At 39.3% G+C, this 16171-nt stretch overlaps 1 protein-coding gene across 2 annotated transcripts in view; it reads left to right on the forward strand.

Annotated features, from left to right (window-relative positions):
* The window catches only part of LOC132183669 (DNA-binding protein RHL1), a 38191-nt gene that overhangs the window by 15963 nt on the left and 6057 nt on the right, over positions 1-16171 (forward strand). Inside the window, exon 9 of one of the 2 annotated variants that reach the window (XM_059597036.1) lies at positions 1110-1155. The exons of the other annotated variant lie outside the window; for it this stretch is intronic. Within the exon in view, the coding sequence (XP_059453019.1) occupies positions 1110-1155 (46 nt within the window). The remainder of the gene's footprint in view (positions 1-1109; positions 1156-16171) is intronic. 2 annotated transcript variants of the gene reach the window in all.

Consider the following 16171-nt stretch of genomic DNA (forward strand, 5'->3'; position numbering starts at 1 on the left):
TAAGTGTTACCAAATAAAAGAATAGGAATGGTCATTTTATTTCAACTTATATTCCTAGTAATACCCATTCCTATTTCTAAAGGAATGACCATTCTATGTACCAAACGTGCCCCTAGTGTTTCTCGGCATCACACCTTAAATAGAGTTGCATCACACAATTCTCAAGAGCAATCTTTTCGGGAAATTCTCAAAAACGCTTTCTTTTTTAAAATAGAAACTACATTCATTTATATAAAGGCTTCTAATTCCTAACTTTAATTTAGATTCTTAATAACATTTGAAATTGTAATAAGACTAGTGAACCTAACTATAAGAAGACTTTGGATAACTTGTGGAAGAGGAACGTCTTAGTGGTGGATTAGTGTTATATGTGTAAGAGAAGTGGGGAGTCAATAGATCATCTTCTTCTTCACTGTGAAGTGGCAAGAGATTTATGGGCTTCAATTTTCCGACTTTTTGGTGTAGAATGGTCATGCTTAGAAGGGTTATAGAGTTGTTGGCATGTTGGATTGGTTAGTTGGGAGCCATAACGGTTTAGAAGTTTGGTGGATGACACCTTTATGTTTAATGTGGTACATATGGAGAGAACGGAATGTAAGGTGCTTTGAAGATTGCGAGACTTAGATGGTAGAGCTAAAGAATATTATGTTCAAGTCCTTTTACACACGGATAGTGGCATATCATAGTCCACATTTTTCTAGTTTTTCTGATTTTTTGGATTTTTGTTCTTTTTCTCACTAATAAGGGGTTTCTCTTACATATTTCTTGTCTAATAGAGTTGTGTCCCTCTACACTTCTAATGAAATTGATGTACTTATAAAAATAAACTTAAGACTCCTAATAAGATGTAGCCTTTATGGGTTTTGACTACTAAACCAAACAAAATAAGTAATAAAACCCACAAATAAAATTGCAAAAACATAATAAAATCTAAAATCAAGAATTAATCGACTAGAAAGATAACGGATGTCCAGAAATATAAAAATTATAGAAATGCCCTTAACTCCTATAATTAAATAAAATTGGATTCAAACAAATCATCTTCTTGTTCCTTGCATGTGGGACCATGAAGGTGTAAGCTGAAATAGTTTTACATGATCTTTTTGCAGGACAGACCTAGTAAAAAGGCAAAAGTTATCAAGGAACCGGATGGTGGTAAGTCTCTCTCTCTCTAACAAGCCATAAGATTCCACTGCTGCTGCCTATTGAATGTCTTATGAATACACATTTCAAAATATTTTGGTGCATGCTTTGGAGGAAGACTATGTAGTCCTTTAAGTGAGGCGCAAAAGTAGCATTAACACCCTATGCCTAGTAATGAAGGTTGTAAGAAGTTCACCAAAATCATTAATAGGAACTCTGGAAACTGAGGTGTTTAAAATGCATGAAGCTTTACAGATATAACTCCATGTTTCCCTAAGAAACTGGTCTCACCATCTGATGAGCAGTGCAAACAAATAGTGAATTGGGAATTTTTCCAGATTTAAATATAGTTTCTTATGCCAGTGTTTCCTACTTAGTTGCATACCTGACATGATGCAACTACCTAAGCGATGACAGTTGTCACCTTGCATACCTGACATGATTCTCAGTATTAACATTAAAGAGATACTCCCCTATCCTCTGATAGTGTCACCCAAACCATAAGGCACCAACATTTAGATGGTATAATGATTCTAAGAATGGTGTTCCTGGAGAGAAATGGTGTTCCTGGATTGAGCATTGCATCTCGTCCGTGAGATTCTTGGTTTTGATTAATGGTTCTTCTTCCGGTTTCTTTGATAGTTCACGTGGAGTGAGGCAAGGTGACCCTCTCTCTCCATTCCTGTTTGTCTTGGTCATGGAGGCTTTTAGTAGGTTGATCGATGCCACGATACATAAGGGACTCATTTTTGGGTTTTCAGTGGGAGCTAGAGAAAAGGATAAGATTATCGTCTCTCACCTTCTCTTTGTTGATGACACTTTGGTTTTTTGTGGGGCAGATCCTACTTAAGTAAGAAATATTGGTGCTTTACTTGTCTGCTTTGAAGCTGTCTCCGGGTTAAAGGTGAACTTGGCTAAATCCGTCTTGGTCCCTGTGGGTAGTATGGACAATGCGGTTAGGCTGGCTGGTATTTTGGGATGTGGTATAGCTTCTACACCGCTGAAGTATTTGGGTCTCCCGTTGGGGGCCTCGTTTAAGGTCAAGGCCATTTGGGAGGATGTGTTGGAGAAATATGCTAGAAGGCTGGCCTCTTGGAAACGTTTGTATTTATCAAAGAGGGGGAGGATCACTCTCATAAAGAGCACCTTATCCGATCTTCCCACCTACTTTCTGTCTCTGTTTCCTATCCCGGCATCAGTGGCGAAGCGCATTGAGAAGATTCAACGTGATTTCTTATGGGTGGGATTGATGAAGAGTTTAAATTCCATTTGGTCAGTTGGAATAAGGTCTGTTCTCCGATCTCTGAGGGAGGTTTAGGCTTTGGGAATTTGCGTTTGATGAATCAAGCTTTATTGGGAAAATGGTTGTGGAGATTTGCTCATGAGAAAGAGGCTTGGTGGAGAAAGATTCTGGTGGCAAAGTATGGTACGGTTTAGGGTGGTTGGTGCTCTAGGGTACCCAGAGGATTGCATGGGGGTAGGGTTATGGAAGCACATATGCAGGGGGTGGAGGTTGTTCCAATGCCACATTAGATTTGTCCCTGGTCTTGGGTCCAATATCAGGTTCTGGGAGGATATCTGGTGCGGTGACATGTCTCTCAAGAAGGCTTTTCCTGGACTTTTCAATATTGCCACCAATAAGGATGCGTCTATTGCAGACAATAGGGAATGCTTAAATGGCTCTATTCAGTGGAATGTTTCCTTCACTTGCAGGGTACATGATTGGGAAGTGGAGGTCTTGGCCTCTTTTTACACGCTATTGTATTCGCATCCGATAGGTGGGGAAGGAGAGGATAGAATTAGGTGGATCTATTCTCATAAAGGCAAATTCGAAGTAAGATCTTTTTATAGGATCCTTGCTTCTAAAGACCCCATTCCTTTCCCTTGGAAAAGTATTTGGCGCACTAAGGCTCCTTCGAGAGTGGCCTTCTTTGTTTGGACGGCCGCGCTTGGAAAGATTCTAACTTTGGACAATATTCGGAAGAGAGGTATTGTTGCAAGTGTGAATCAGATGGGGAGTCTGTTGATCATCTCTTTCTTCACTGTGGGGTGGCGCATACCTTGTGGAATGCCATTTTCATTCGGTTTGGTTTGTGTTGGGTTATGCCGGGTAATGTTAAGGAGTTTACTTCTTGGTGGACGGGTGGTAAAACTAGCAGCGCCGTTGTGTGGAAGATGGTTCCTCTCTGCCTCATGTGGTGCATTTGGAACGAGAGGAATGCTAGATGTTTTGAGGACTCGTCTAGGAATATAGAGGATCTCATTCATGTTTTCTTGTACACCCTTTTCTCTTGGACTGCTGGTTGGCTAGCGTCTATAGTGATCAGCTTCCAAGATTTTCTTTTTATGTTCTCTTCTTCTTTCTCTTCCTCTTAGTCGCTCTCTTGTATACTCTCGGTGTACTAGGGTTGCGCCCCTCTGCGCTCTTAATCTATATATCTTTACTTATCAAAAAAAATAATGATTCTAAGAATTTTTAGATTGTATTTATTTTTTTGCAATTGGCTTGATCTTAATTATGCAATTGTGCTTTCATTTGCAGGGATATTACACAAGTTAATACTAGAGATAAAATCTGATTATAAATCCATTTCTTAGGAGCTACTGTAACACCCCTAACCCGTTAAGGTTAGGTTTGCTAACTTGATCTCTCAAAGATGCATAGTATTATAAGGCTTTCCAGAGCAATTATCTAAATGCTGAGTTAATTTCAAAATTTAATATTAAAATTTTAAATGTGGAGACATTTGGTCTAAACAAAAGAAAACTAACAACATAGTTTAAAAATCCAAATAGGGAAGACTCCGTGCTAGTGCACTTATTATAAAAGAAAAACATGTTTCATGAAATGAGTATATGGTCCTCCTAACTCCCCATTCCGGCCTTCTTTTCCTTCATGCTTATACCCTGAAAATAAAATATAATAAGGGTGAGCGAAAAAATGCTTAGTAAGTAGATCCTCAACTATAAAATAGTTGAGTTAAAATCGTTTACTACAACACTGATTTCTTCTATGAAATCTCCAAGACAAAAATTATTTTTCTTAAATAGAACAAGAATTAATACTCATCTAATGAACAAAAATCATTACTTAATAAAGTTGTTCTCATAATAGGGCACATATACACGATTACCCTTGTGTACTAGGGTTGCGTGGCCTTTATGTCTGCGGCAGCGCCTGTAGCAACAACCATGCCTTCTGGGCCAGCTGCTTAACTAAAGGTTCACCCAGCTTGGCAAAATTGATGGAGCTCACGCTTCCATCTCTAGCTTCGGTACCGTATTGCGTTTCTCTGAATTCTTGGGCCAAAATTATCTCCTCCACACTCTTGCCCTATATTATAAAACTCTTTTCTTTTTCTTTATTTCTTTTCTCTTAACTCAACCTTGGGCAAGGTGTCGGAGGGTTTAACTTCTTTTTACTTTCCAAAATTAATTTGGAATTACCTTTCATAACGAAACTCAATAAAAACGATATACCCTTAAAATCTCGAGTGACAATAAACATCTTTTCTAATTTGAAAACTTCTTATACAAATATTTAAAGTGACATATAAATCTTTGTAAGCTTATTCCTATTTCCGTGGCGAATCGGATTGAGAAGATTCAACGGGATTTTTTATGGGGGGGGTTCAAGGATGAGACTAAGTTCCATTTGGTAAGCTGGCATGAGGTGTGTTCTCCAATTGCTGAGGGAGGACTAGGGATTCGGAGTTTGCATCTTTTCAATCAAGCTCTCTTGGGGAAATGGTTATGGAGATTTGCAAATGAGGAAGGAGCTTGGTGGAGAAGTATTTTGGTGGCTAAGTATGGGGTGGTTTGGGGGGGTTGGCGCTCCAAAGTTCCTCGTGGAACGCATGGGGTGGGGTTATGGAAACACATTTGTGGAGTTTGGAGGTCGTTTCGGGGTCACTTCAGATTAGATCCTGGTGTGGGAGGGAAGGTTAAATTTTGGGAGGATTGGTGGTGTGGTGAGACGTCTCTCAAGGATGCCTTCCCGGGTCTTTTTAATATTGCTTGCAATAAGGACGCTTCCATTGCGGATATCCGAGAATGTGTAAACGGGATGGTTCACTGGAATGTTACTTTCACCCGCAGTATTCATGATTGGGAGGAGATGGCCTTAGCCTCTTTCTTCTCGCTCTTGTACTCGTCTTTGATTAGGGGGGAAGGGGAGGACCGGATGTGGTGGATTCACTCAAGTAAAGGGAAGTTTGAGGTCCGCTCTTTCTATAGGATGCTTGCCCTCAAGGTTCCTAATCCCTTTCCGTGGAAAAGCATTTGGCGTACCAAGGCTCCTTTGAGAGTAGCGTTTTTTGCATGGGCGGCTGCCCTTGGGAAACCTCTCACGTTGGACAATGTTCGGAAGAGAGGCATCGTTGTGATTAATCGATGTTGTATGTGTGAGGCGGCTGGGGAGTCCGTGGATCATCTCTTTCTTCATTGTGTAGTCGCACGGAAGTTGTGGGATGTTATCTTTTCTCGCTTTAACATGTGTTGGGTTATGCCTAGAAGTGTAAAAGAGATGTTCGCTAGTTGGTGGGCGGGTGGGAGAACGAGTAGTGCGGTGGTTTGGAAGATGGCTCCCCTTTGTCTCCTTTGGTGCCGCTGGAAGGAAAGGAATGCGAGATGCTTCGAAGATGCGTCGAGGAATCTAGAGGACCTTATTCTTTTCTTTTTGTACACCTTATTCACTTGGACTTCAGGCTTGCTTGCTCCTTTAGTGATCAACTTTTCTGATTTTCTCCTTATGTTCTCTTCTTCTTTCTCCCCTACTTAGTCGCTCTCTTGTATACTTCCTGTGTACTTGGGTTGCGCCCCTCTGCGCTCTTTTAATGCATTATTACTTATCAAAAAATAAATAAATACATAACATAAGCATTTAATTAACATAACATAAGCATTTAAATAAAACAAGTAAGAAGTTTTACATAAAAATTATGCAAATGAATAATACTTTGAAAGAGTTAAGGACTTCCCCTTACCTGATACTGCAGCTATAAAGGCTGATTCGTACTGTTAACCACTTGTGCCAATAGAATTTAGCTATGTCAGCCTTAGGCGAAACACATAGGTCCTATCTGTAAGCCTATCTTGACTATGCCTAACCCTTTGTAAAATTGGATCAATTATGCCTATTATTATTTATTGGACCTACAATTACAGAATTGTTGTGGTACTTAACAGTGATGACATTTGTAAGATTTTATTCCATTATTGCTTCTAGGCTTGATCAAGATAAGAAAAGCATCTTTATTTAAACTGATTTTTTTTCTTCTTCTTATCATTATTATTTATAAAAAATAAACAACTCAACTATTCACAAGTTTTCTACAGAATTCAAAGTTCCATGACCATAGTAACTTTTTACATATTACTACTAACGGATGCTATAGGTATAGTTCACTAATGACAAAACAAAACTCCTATTTCTTCAATTACCAATTCGGTCATCACATGCTTTTCTAGAAGAAAATTGTTGATAACAAGTAACCAACCGAAACTTCATGGTTCTTATTCCCTATATATCTTTTATTCTAAAATCTGATATAACAATTTTCCATAAATCTGGTATACTCCAATTATGCTAACTATGTAAGTTTAAAAATCACAAAATATCTAAGAGTATGTTGATGAAGAAATTTCAACTCTATATAAATGCTTCAGCCATTAAGAAATATTTATGTACAATTTAATACATTTAACTTTTCTATGATTAACAAGAATAATGTTCAGAATTACATTAGTTGGTAGATCTAAAGAACAAAAGAAAACAAAAGAACATAAGAATTTCCAATAATACTTACTTGGATTCAAGAACTTTGAGAGAGAAATTTCTATACGGTTTTCGGTTGGGTGAGAGAACATATGGGTGTATTTTGATAAGTGAAGGAGAACGTGTGCTTTGGTAAATGAGAGAGCTTGTACGTGTGTTTTGATAAATGAGAGAGAAAAATGTGTTTTTGAGTAAATGAGAGAACGTGTGTTGTAGGTGGTTTAATTCCTTTAGATAACTTCTAGAAATTTAAATTTAAAAGCATGTAGTTAATACATAAGATAATGAGGATAAAATCTTTTCAAAAAGTGCATGTGTTTTGATAAACAAGCGTGTGTTTAATTAAGCCTTAGGAGATTTAATAAAATTTTGAATTCCAAGAGATAATGCAGTTTTTGTTTTATAGCTTTAGATTTAAACTCAAATTTTAAAATGAGAAGTTGTTAACAAATTGCATTACTGTAAATTTGAATGATTTGTGGAATGTTTTAAATTTTTGTAATTATCTAAAATTAAATTAGCAAATAAAATATTTGAAAATTATAATAACAAATAAAATTTTATTGATTCATTTTTGGGCTTTTGACCCATTTTACTAAGCTATCTTAGGCCCAACCGGTCAAGCCTGCATCCCTAGCCCATCCTCAAGGCTAACATGTAAATCTATTATGGGCTTAAAGTTGCGGTGTTACAATTTACCTCTCTTATAAAAAATTCCGTCCTCGGAATTTGCTAGAATTATAAACCAGCACAATCCTATTTGTCGTAAAAGAAAAAGATATAACTAGATAACTTATGCTAACCTTATCAATTTGACCATCTCTGCTAGGTGAGGACTCGAGTGAAAGTGTAAGAATTTCCTCCTCGTACTCCCTCTCAATCCTTTTCAAGAAGTCAACGACCTCCGGCACTTCCCGTAATTGGGGATGACGACCTTGCTGAGCCGCCCTCCTAGGCTCAACCACCCTCTCGTGGGTGGTTACTCTCTCTGGAGTCCTCGGGACCTGAACACGTCCTCTCCCACGATTAATACTAGGTGTTCTTATTCTAAAAGGACGCAATCGGAGGATCTCATAACCCTCCTGACAAGCCCATTGTACTCACCTGAGCAATTGTCCGTTGATGTCGTGGGCATCATCATCAAAGTCGTGTAGGTCCGCCATACTAGTCTCAAGAATAAATACGAATGTACATTGTAAATATACCATATACCCATAACAATGTATGCCTCAACTTTTTTTTGTTTTTTTTCCTTTGAAATCTTGTCACTCAAAAAGGTGTGGGTACTTTGCTCTCATGTCATCTTCTAACTCCCAAGAAGCTTTAGCTGGTGATTGGTGATTACTCCACATTACCTTGACCATTGGGATTCTTCTCTTGCGTAATTGATTTTCTTTCCTATCCACGATCCCCACGGTACTTCCTCATATGACAAATTCTCACACAAAGTAGAGGTTCAACCTCCAACACATGGGAAGGGTCGGCAACATACTTTCGTAGTACTGACACATGAAAAACATTGTGAACTCCGGAGAGATGTGGGGGTAAAGCAAGGCAATAAGCTAATGAACCGATACGCTCCAAAATCTTATGAGGACCAATATATCGGGGATTTAATTTACCCCTCTTCCTGAAATGGGTCACTCCTTTCATGGGTGCAACTTTTAAAAATACCTTCTCCCCCACATCAAATTCAAGGTCTTTGCATCTATTATCTGCGTAGCTTTTTTGCCGGTTTTGAGCTTCAGTCATTCTTTGTCGAATCAGTGCAATCTTCTCTGTAGTATCTTGGATTATTTCCGGCCTTGTCAGTTGTCGCTCTCCAATCTCATCCCAATGAAGAGGTGATGGACACTTCCTTCCATACAAGGCTTCGTACGGTTCCATTCCAATGCTCGCTTGGTAGCTATTGTTGTAGGCAAATTCCACTAGGGTGATATATTGAATCCAGCTACCCTTGAACTCTAACACGCATGCTCTCAACATGTCTTCTAATGTTTGGATTGTTCTCTCTGATTGTCGATCAGTTTGAGGGTGGAATGTCGTACTAAAACTCAACTTTGTACCCAAATCAGTTTGTAAACTCTGCCAAAATTTGGAGGTGAAACGTGGGTCACGATTTGAGATGATCGTTACTGGTACACTATGTAATCGTACAATTTTGTCCATATATTCTTTTGGCACGCGTCCCATGTCATTAATTGTCTTAATGGGCAAGAAATGTGTTGACTTTGTTAAACGATCCACTACTACCCAAACTGCATCTAGCCCATTCGTCATCTTCGGTAGATTCGTTACGAAATCCATTGCTATGTGATCCCACTTCTATTCAGGAATGGTTAACGGCTTAAGCATTCTTGCTGGCTTTTGGTGTTTCGCTTTAACTCGTTGACAGGTGAGGCTTTGTTGTACGAATTGTGCTACTTCTTTCTTCATCCCATTCCACTAGTAATGCTCCCATAAATCCCGGTACATCTTGGTGCTACCCAGATGTGTCGTATACAATTATTGGTGAGACTCAGACAAGATTATCTTCTTCAAGTCAGAATTGTTAGGTACACACAAACGACTTCGATACCTCAATGTTTTTTTTTTTTCATAAGTAATAATCCCTCGCCGTAGAATTTCCCTCATCGGATTTGAATTCTGAGAAGCAGGCTTCTCTAGAGTTGCAATAGGTGCAACCTTCGATGAAATCTGAGCAACAAACACTGCCAACAGGTTTAGATTGGTATTGTACCAGTGGAGCATTAAAAGATTTCACTGCCTGAAGAAGAAGAGAATCTTTCACCCAAACTCCTCTTTCTTTCTTTGCTCTAGTAGTAACTCAATGTTTGCTTGAATAGCAGAATCCCACTCCCTGGAGACAAGCGTAATCTCTCTCCCAAGGCTAGCGCCCCGTCAGAGATTATAGTAGAATTCTTTGGCACAAAGACCGATCCAGATGAAAGCGTAGAAGAGAGATGGACTAAGGCAAGAGGATCAGAAAAAGTCACACCCCTTGGCCTTTGGAGACTCCAAACCATGACCAGAATCACGATCTGGGTCCAAAACTGGTGCTGGAACCATTCCCAGATTTGATCCGAGTTCTGAATCAGGCTCTAGACCTGATTTGGGGCCAGGATCCAGAGCATGATCCAAACCGGAATCCGACCCGCTAACCAACCCTGAATCCAACCCGTTATCCAGCCCATGACCCAACCCGGAATCCAACATGGGATCCAACCAAATAGCTGACCAACCCAATAGCCCGCCTTTGATCCAACCCGGGATCTAGCCCTTTGTCCAACCCGGATTTTGAGCCTGCAAGATCCATTAAACTAGCCTTATTCCACTTCCCTTTGGGCTTCAGGACCAGCCCACCTAAGATCCAATCCAGCTCTGAACGAACTTGACCTAGATGCTTCTTCACTCATTGATTGTCGATAATACGCTTCATCTTCTTCCTACTCATCGTAGCAAAAGCCGCCACAAGAGGACTCGGCAAACTACGCTCCATTTCATATCAATCCACCTCAAATCGCGACTCCACTCTGTCGTTCCCAGTCTCAAAACAAGTGGCCACCGGGAACACATCAGAAGCCGCGTCGATAAGAGCTTCATCCCAACAGCTTTCACCACGACACAAGAAGTCGATCTTAGCACTTCAACAAAAGACCGCCCAACCTTAAACCCCAAAGAAGACTCACTCTGATTCACTTGAATCTGTTTCATTGCTGGAGAGGGGACCTCAGATTTCGAAATTCCAGACTTATTTACTTGAATCGCCAGCATCTGTCACAGTTCACCCGCAAACTGATGCTAGCCCCGCCCATGATGACCCTCTGGGATCCAGATGATCCCTTTCCTTCCGCCTTCCGCATAGACAGCCACCTCCAAGAACCTACCTGCCTTGTTACCACTCCCACACACCATCAATGCCTTCTCTTCCTCGCGAAAAGACTTGACAAATTCATCTTTCACCGGAGACTACACAACCTCTTCCACCGTAGCCACCAACTAGGCAACACCTTGATGACCCACAAGAATAACCCTTACAAAACCCGTCTTTCCTCCAGACGAAACTCTAGAAGCCCTTCCTTCTCCGAGAAGTTGAACGTTTTCACTTCAATGCAGAACCGTCGATCCATAGGCACCTCAGAGGACCAGCCTCCAAGAACTCGGCGACATAACAGTCTGAAAATGAACTAACCCTAATGTGCAGCGCTACCACGTGCCACCTATATGGGGGTATAGGCAAGAACAAACGAAAAAATGTGAAGAGAGAAAAGGGAGCGTTTTTCTTTTGTCATCTAGTTTAAAAAAAAAAATAAAAAATGATATTTCGAATGTTCCATCCTTAGCAATACTAAAGTCTGGTTGCTTGCCCTTACCAACTTCTTCCCTGATACTAATTAGTTCAACGTCTGCTAGTTGGGCAACTCTAATTTGCTCAAGCAAGGTTGGTCCAAGGTTAAATTGCTAAGGTAAGACTGAACTTCCTCTATTGACATTTCTATGCCTGCTCCCTCCATATCCAAAAGTAATTTCTTCTGTGTGGTGAAAGTAGATGTCATCCCTCCGACTAATGTCATTCTACTAAGGGCATCTGCCACGACATTTTCTTTCCCGGATGATAGTTGATTGAACAGTCGTAATCTTTGATAAGTTCCAACCACTGTCTCTAGCGCATATTGAGTTCCTTCTGTGTGAAAAAATATTGCAGACTATTATTGTCTGTGTAAATTTCACAATGCTCGCCATAAAGATAGTGTCGCCAGATCTTCAAGGCAAAGACAATAGCGGCAAGCTCGAGGTCATGAGTAGGATAATTGCGTTTGTGAGTTTTCAATTGTCTTGAGGCATAAGCGATCACTTTCCCATGTTGCATCGAAACACAACCCAAACCTTTATGCGAGGTATCACTGTAGATCACAAAGCCGCCGGTTCTTGATGGGAGAGTAAGAACGGGTGGTGTAACTTAGCGGTTCTTCAACTCTTGAAAACTTCGTTCACACTCCTCTAACCAATAAAATTTCTCATTCTCCTGGGTTAATCTCGTTAAGGGTGTGGCCAATTTGGGGAAACCCTCTACAAATCGCCTATAATAACCCACGAGACCCAAAAAGCTTCGTATTTCATGGTCTTGTCCAATTTACCACTGCCTCCACCTTACCAGGATCCACAGAAAGTCCTTCCTTAGTTATTTCATGCGCCAAAAATGCCACTTGTTCCAGCCAAAATTCACACTTTTTAAACTTCGCATACAACTTATGTTTTCTCAAATTGCTCAATACCTTAAGTAGATGCTCCTCATGTTCCTCCCGACTTTTCGAATAGATCAGTATATCATCAATAAAAACTACCACACACCGATTGACAAATTTTTGAAAAACTCAATTCATCATATCCATAAATGCAGCTGGGGCATTGGTTAACCCAATAGGCATAACCAAGAACTCATAATGTCCGTACCGCATTCTAAAACCCGTCTTTTGGATATCTTCTTCCTTAACCCTGAGTTGGTGGTATCTAGACCAAAGGTCAATCTTGAAGTTGGTCAAAAAGGGCTTCAATTCTTGGTAGTCACTTTGTTTGGCTCTCTGTAGTCCATACACAACCTCATCGATCCATCTTTCTTTTTTTAAAACAGGTCTAGTGCTCCCCAAGGAGATACACTCGGACGAATAAATCCCCTCTCCAAAAGCTCTTGTAGTTGCTCCCTCAATTCTTTGAGTTCAAGTGGTGCCATTCGATAAGGAGCCTTACATAGTGGTGCCGTGCCCGGTAACAAGTCTATGGTAAATTCGATTTCCCTTCTAGGAGGTAATCCAGGTAGTTCTTCTGGAAATACATCCATAAAGTCTTGTACAACAGGTATCTTACAACATGTATCTCCTCAATCTTTACTCCTGACTTCTCCTTTGTCACGCAAGCTAGAAAGCCAAGACATCCTTGGTTCAATAACTGAGTCGCTCGTATTGCTGGTACTAATTGTGGAAGGTTACTACTCATGTTTCCACACACTTTGAATTCTGCTGCTCCAAGTGGTTTGAACACTACTACTTCCTTGCGGTAGCAGTCTACACAAGCATGATACATAGACAACCAATCCATACCCAAGATCACCACTCATCTCTATAATAACGAGATTTCCTGGCATGATATGACCTTGTACAGAAATAGGATAACTTTTAACTATAAAGGTACATACTACTGTTTTCCCTATAGGAGTAGCTACTGCTAAATGCGCATCCATCCATTTCGATCCCAAACCACAAGTTCCGGAAAAAGAGCATGACACAAACAAATGTGTTGCCCCTGAATCAAAAAGCACAGTAGAACTACGAGATGCAATTAAATGAGTACCTGTCACCACATCATTTGACGTCTCTGTATCTCCTGGTGTCAATGTGTACACACGTGCTGGTGCTGTTTTCTGTTGTCCGTTGGAGCAGTTTTGGTCGGACCGATTGTTGACAGAAATTCTGCAATCTTTGGTGAAATGTCCTGATTTACCGCATCTATAACAAACTAGTTGTCTGAAAAGGCAAATCCCGGAGTGCATTTTTCCACACTTCTGACATGTGGGGCGTTGCCCGCCTCCTCCATGGTTATTAGGCTGCTGAGGTGTGGGGTTTCTTCCCGCAGGTTGGTTGAATCTTCTCTTGTTGGGGTAGTGACCCCCAAACTGGTTCCCTGCAGAGCACTTCTCTTCTTTTGGTTGAAATATTCTGCGTTGGCCTTCAATGTCTGCTCAATTATCGATGCTTTGTTCACTAGGTCCATCAGATTACCAGTCTCAAAGCCAACCACCTGATTCATGCTTTTCGGTTGCAATCCTTTCTCGAACTTCCTCGCCTTCAAATCTTCTGTGACTACCAAATACGGAGCAAATCGTGAGAGTTCTATAAATTTGGCGGCGTACTGTTCCACGATCAATGATCCCTGGTTAAGATCAGTGAACTCATGAGCCTTAGCTTGTTGAACTGACTGGGGAAAGAAACGTTCCAGAAATGCATCCTTGAAGTTCTTCCAAGTAATGGATACGCCTTCACCCACTTGTTGCTGCAAATGTTCCTTCTTTGCCATCCACCAGCGTTCTGCCTCCGCAGTTAGTTTGAAAGTGGCATAGAGAGCCATCTGGTCATCCGTACAATGCATAACTTCCATCAATTTCTCAATCTATGAGATCTAGTTCTCTGCAGCATCCGACTGTCCTTCAAAAATCAGGGGGGTGTTGTTTGTTAAACTGTTCAAAGATACATCCACGTTGTTCATCCTCATTTTGTCCCCCACCTCGATTGGCATTAGCACCCCTTGCCAAAAGATCCACTAGTGGAGCAGCCAAAGCAGTCAAGGCTTCTGAGTTCTGATTTTGGTTTCCATTTTCATTATGGTTAACACACATTTTCGGGCTGGTTTCCATTTCCATTACGGTTAGATGTGTTAGGTGTCATCTTTACGAACAAAGTTAACAAGTTAGGACTCTCTAACAAATACTTTCCTAATTTCCTAATACATAGGAAAACAGACCAACTCCACTAGGCTGGAATGTGGTTTCCCCTTTTTCCCCACTAAGTCTTAACTTAATGCTTTGGTTCTTAAGAGTCTACAGAACCTTATAACCTGTCTTTGATACTAACTGTAACGCCATTGTAACACCTCAACTTTAAGCGCATAATAGATTTACTTGTTAGCCTTGAGGATGGGTTAGGGATGCAGGCTTGACTGGTTGGGCCTAAGACAGCTTAGTAAAATGGATCAAAAGTCCAAGAATGAATCAATAAAATTTTATTTGTTATTATAATTTTCAAATATTTTATTTGCTAATTTAATTTTAGATAATTACAAAAATTTAAAACATTCCACAAATCATTCAAATTTTCGGTAATGAAATTTGTTGACAACTTCTCATTTTAAAATTTGAGTTTAAATCTAAAGTTATAAAACAAAAAATGCATCATCTCTTGGAATTCAAAATTTTATTAAATCTCCTAAGGCTTAATAAAACACACATTTGTTTATCAAAACACATGCACTTTTTGAAAAGATTTTATCCTCATTATCTTATGTATTAACTACATGCTTGTAAATTTAAATTCCTAGAAGTTACCTAAAGGAATTAAACCACCTACAACACACGTTCTCTCATTCACTCAAAAACACATTTTTCTCTCTCTTTTATCAAAACACACGTACAAGCTCTCTCATTTACCAAAGCACATGTTCTCCTTCACTTATCAAAATACACCCATACGTTCTCTCACCCACCCCAAAACCGTAGAGAAATTTCTCTCTCAAAGTTCTTGAATCCAAGTAAGTATTATTGGACATTCTTATGTTCTTTTGCTCTTTAGATCTATCAACTAATGTAATTTTGAACATTATTCTTGTTAATCATAGAAAAGTTAAATGTATTAAATTGTACATAAATATTTCTTAATGGCCGAAGCATTTATATAGAGTTGAAATTTCTTCATCAACGTACTCTTTTAGATATTTTGTGATTTTTAAACTTATATAGTTAGTATAATTGGAGTATACCAGATTTATGGAAAATTGTTATATCAGATTTTAGAATAAAAGATACATAGGGAATAAGAACCATGAAGTTTCGGTTGGTTACTTGTTATCAACAATTTTTTTCTAGAAAAGCATGTGATGACCGAATTGGTAATTGAAGAAATAGGAGTTTTGTTTTGTCATTAGTGAACTATATCTATAGCATCCATTAGTAGTAATATGTAAAAAGTAACTATGGTCATGAAACTTTGAATTCTGTAGAAAACTTGTGAATAGTTGATTTGTTTATTTTTTTTTTAATAATAATTAGAAATAAAATCAGTTTAAATAAAGATGTTTTTCTTATCTTGATCAAGCTTAGAAGAAATAATGGAATAAAATCTTACAAATGTCATCACTGCAAATTAGTACCAAAACAATTCTGTAATTGTTGGTCCAGTAAATAATAATGGGTATAATTGATCCAATTTTTCTGATGGTCGGTCATAGTCAAGATAGACTTATAGATATGACCTATGTGTTTAGCCTAAGGCTGATATAGCTAAATTCTATCGGTTTAGATGGTTAACAGTATGAATCAGCCTTTATAGCTGCAGTATCAGGTAAAGGGAAGTTCTTAACTCTTTCAAAGTATTATTCCTTTCCATAATTTTACTTAGGGGCGCCTTACGCTTTTAATAAAACCAGCTACTTACTTATCAAAAATTTTTTTTTATGTAAAACCTCTTACTTGTTTTATTTAAATGC

This window comes from Corylus avellana, chromosome ca6 (assembly GCF_901000735.1).
Source record: "Corylus avellana chromosome ca6, CavTom2PMs-1.0".
Taxonomy (NCBI): Eukaryota; Viridiplantae; Streptophyta; class Magnoliopsida; order Fagales; family Betulaceae; genus Corylus; species Corylus avellana.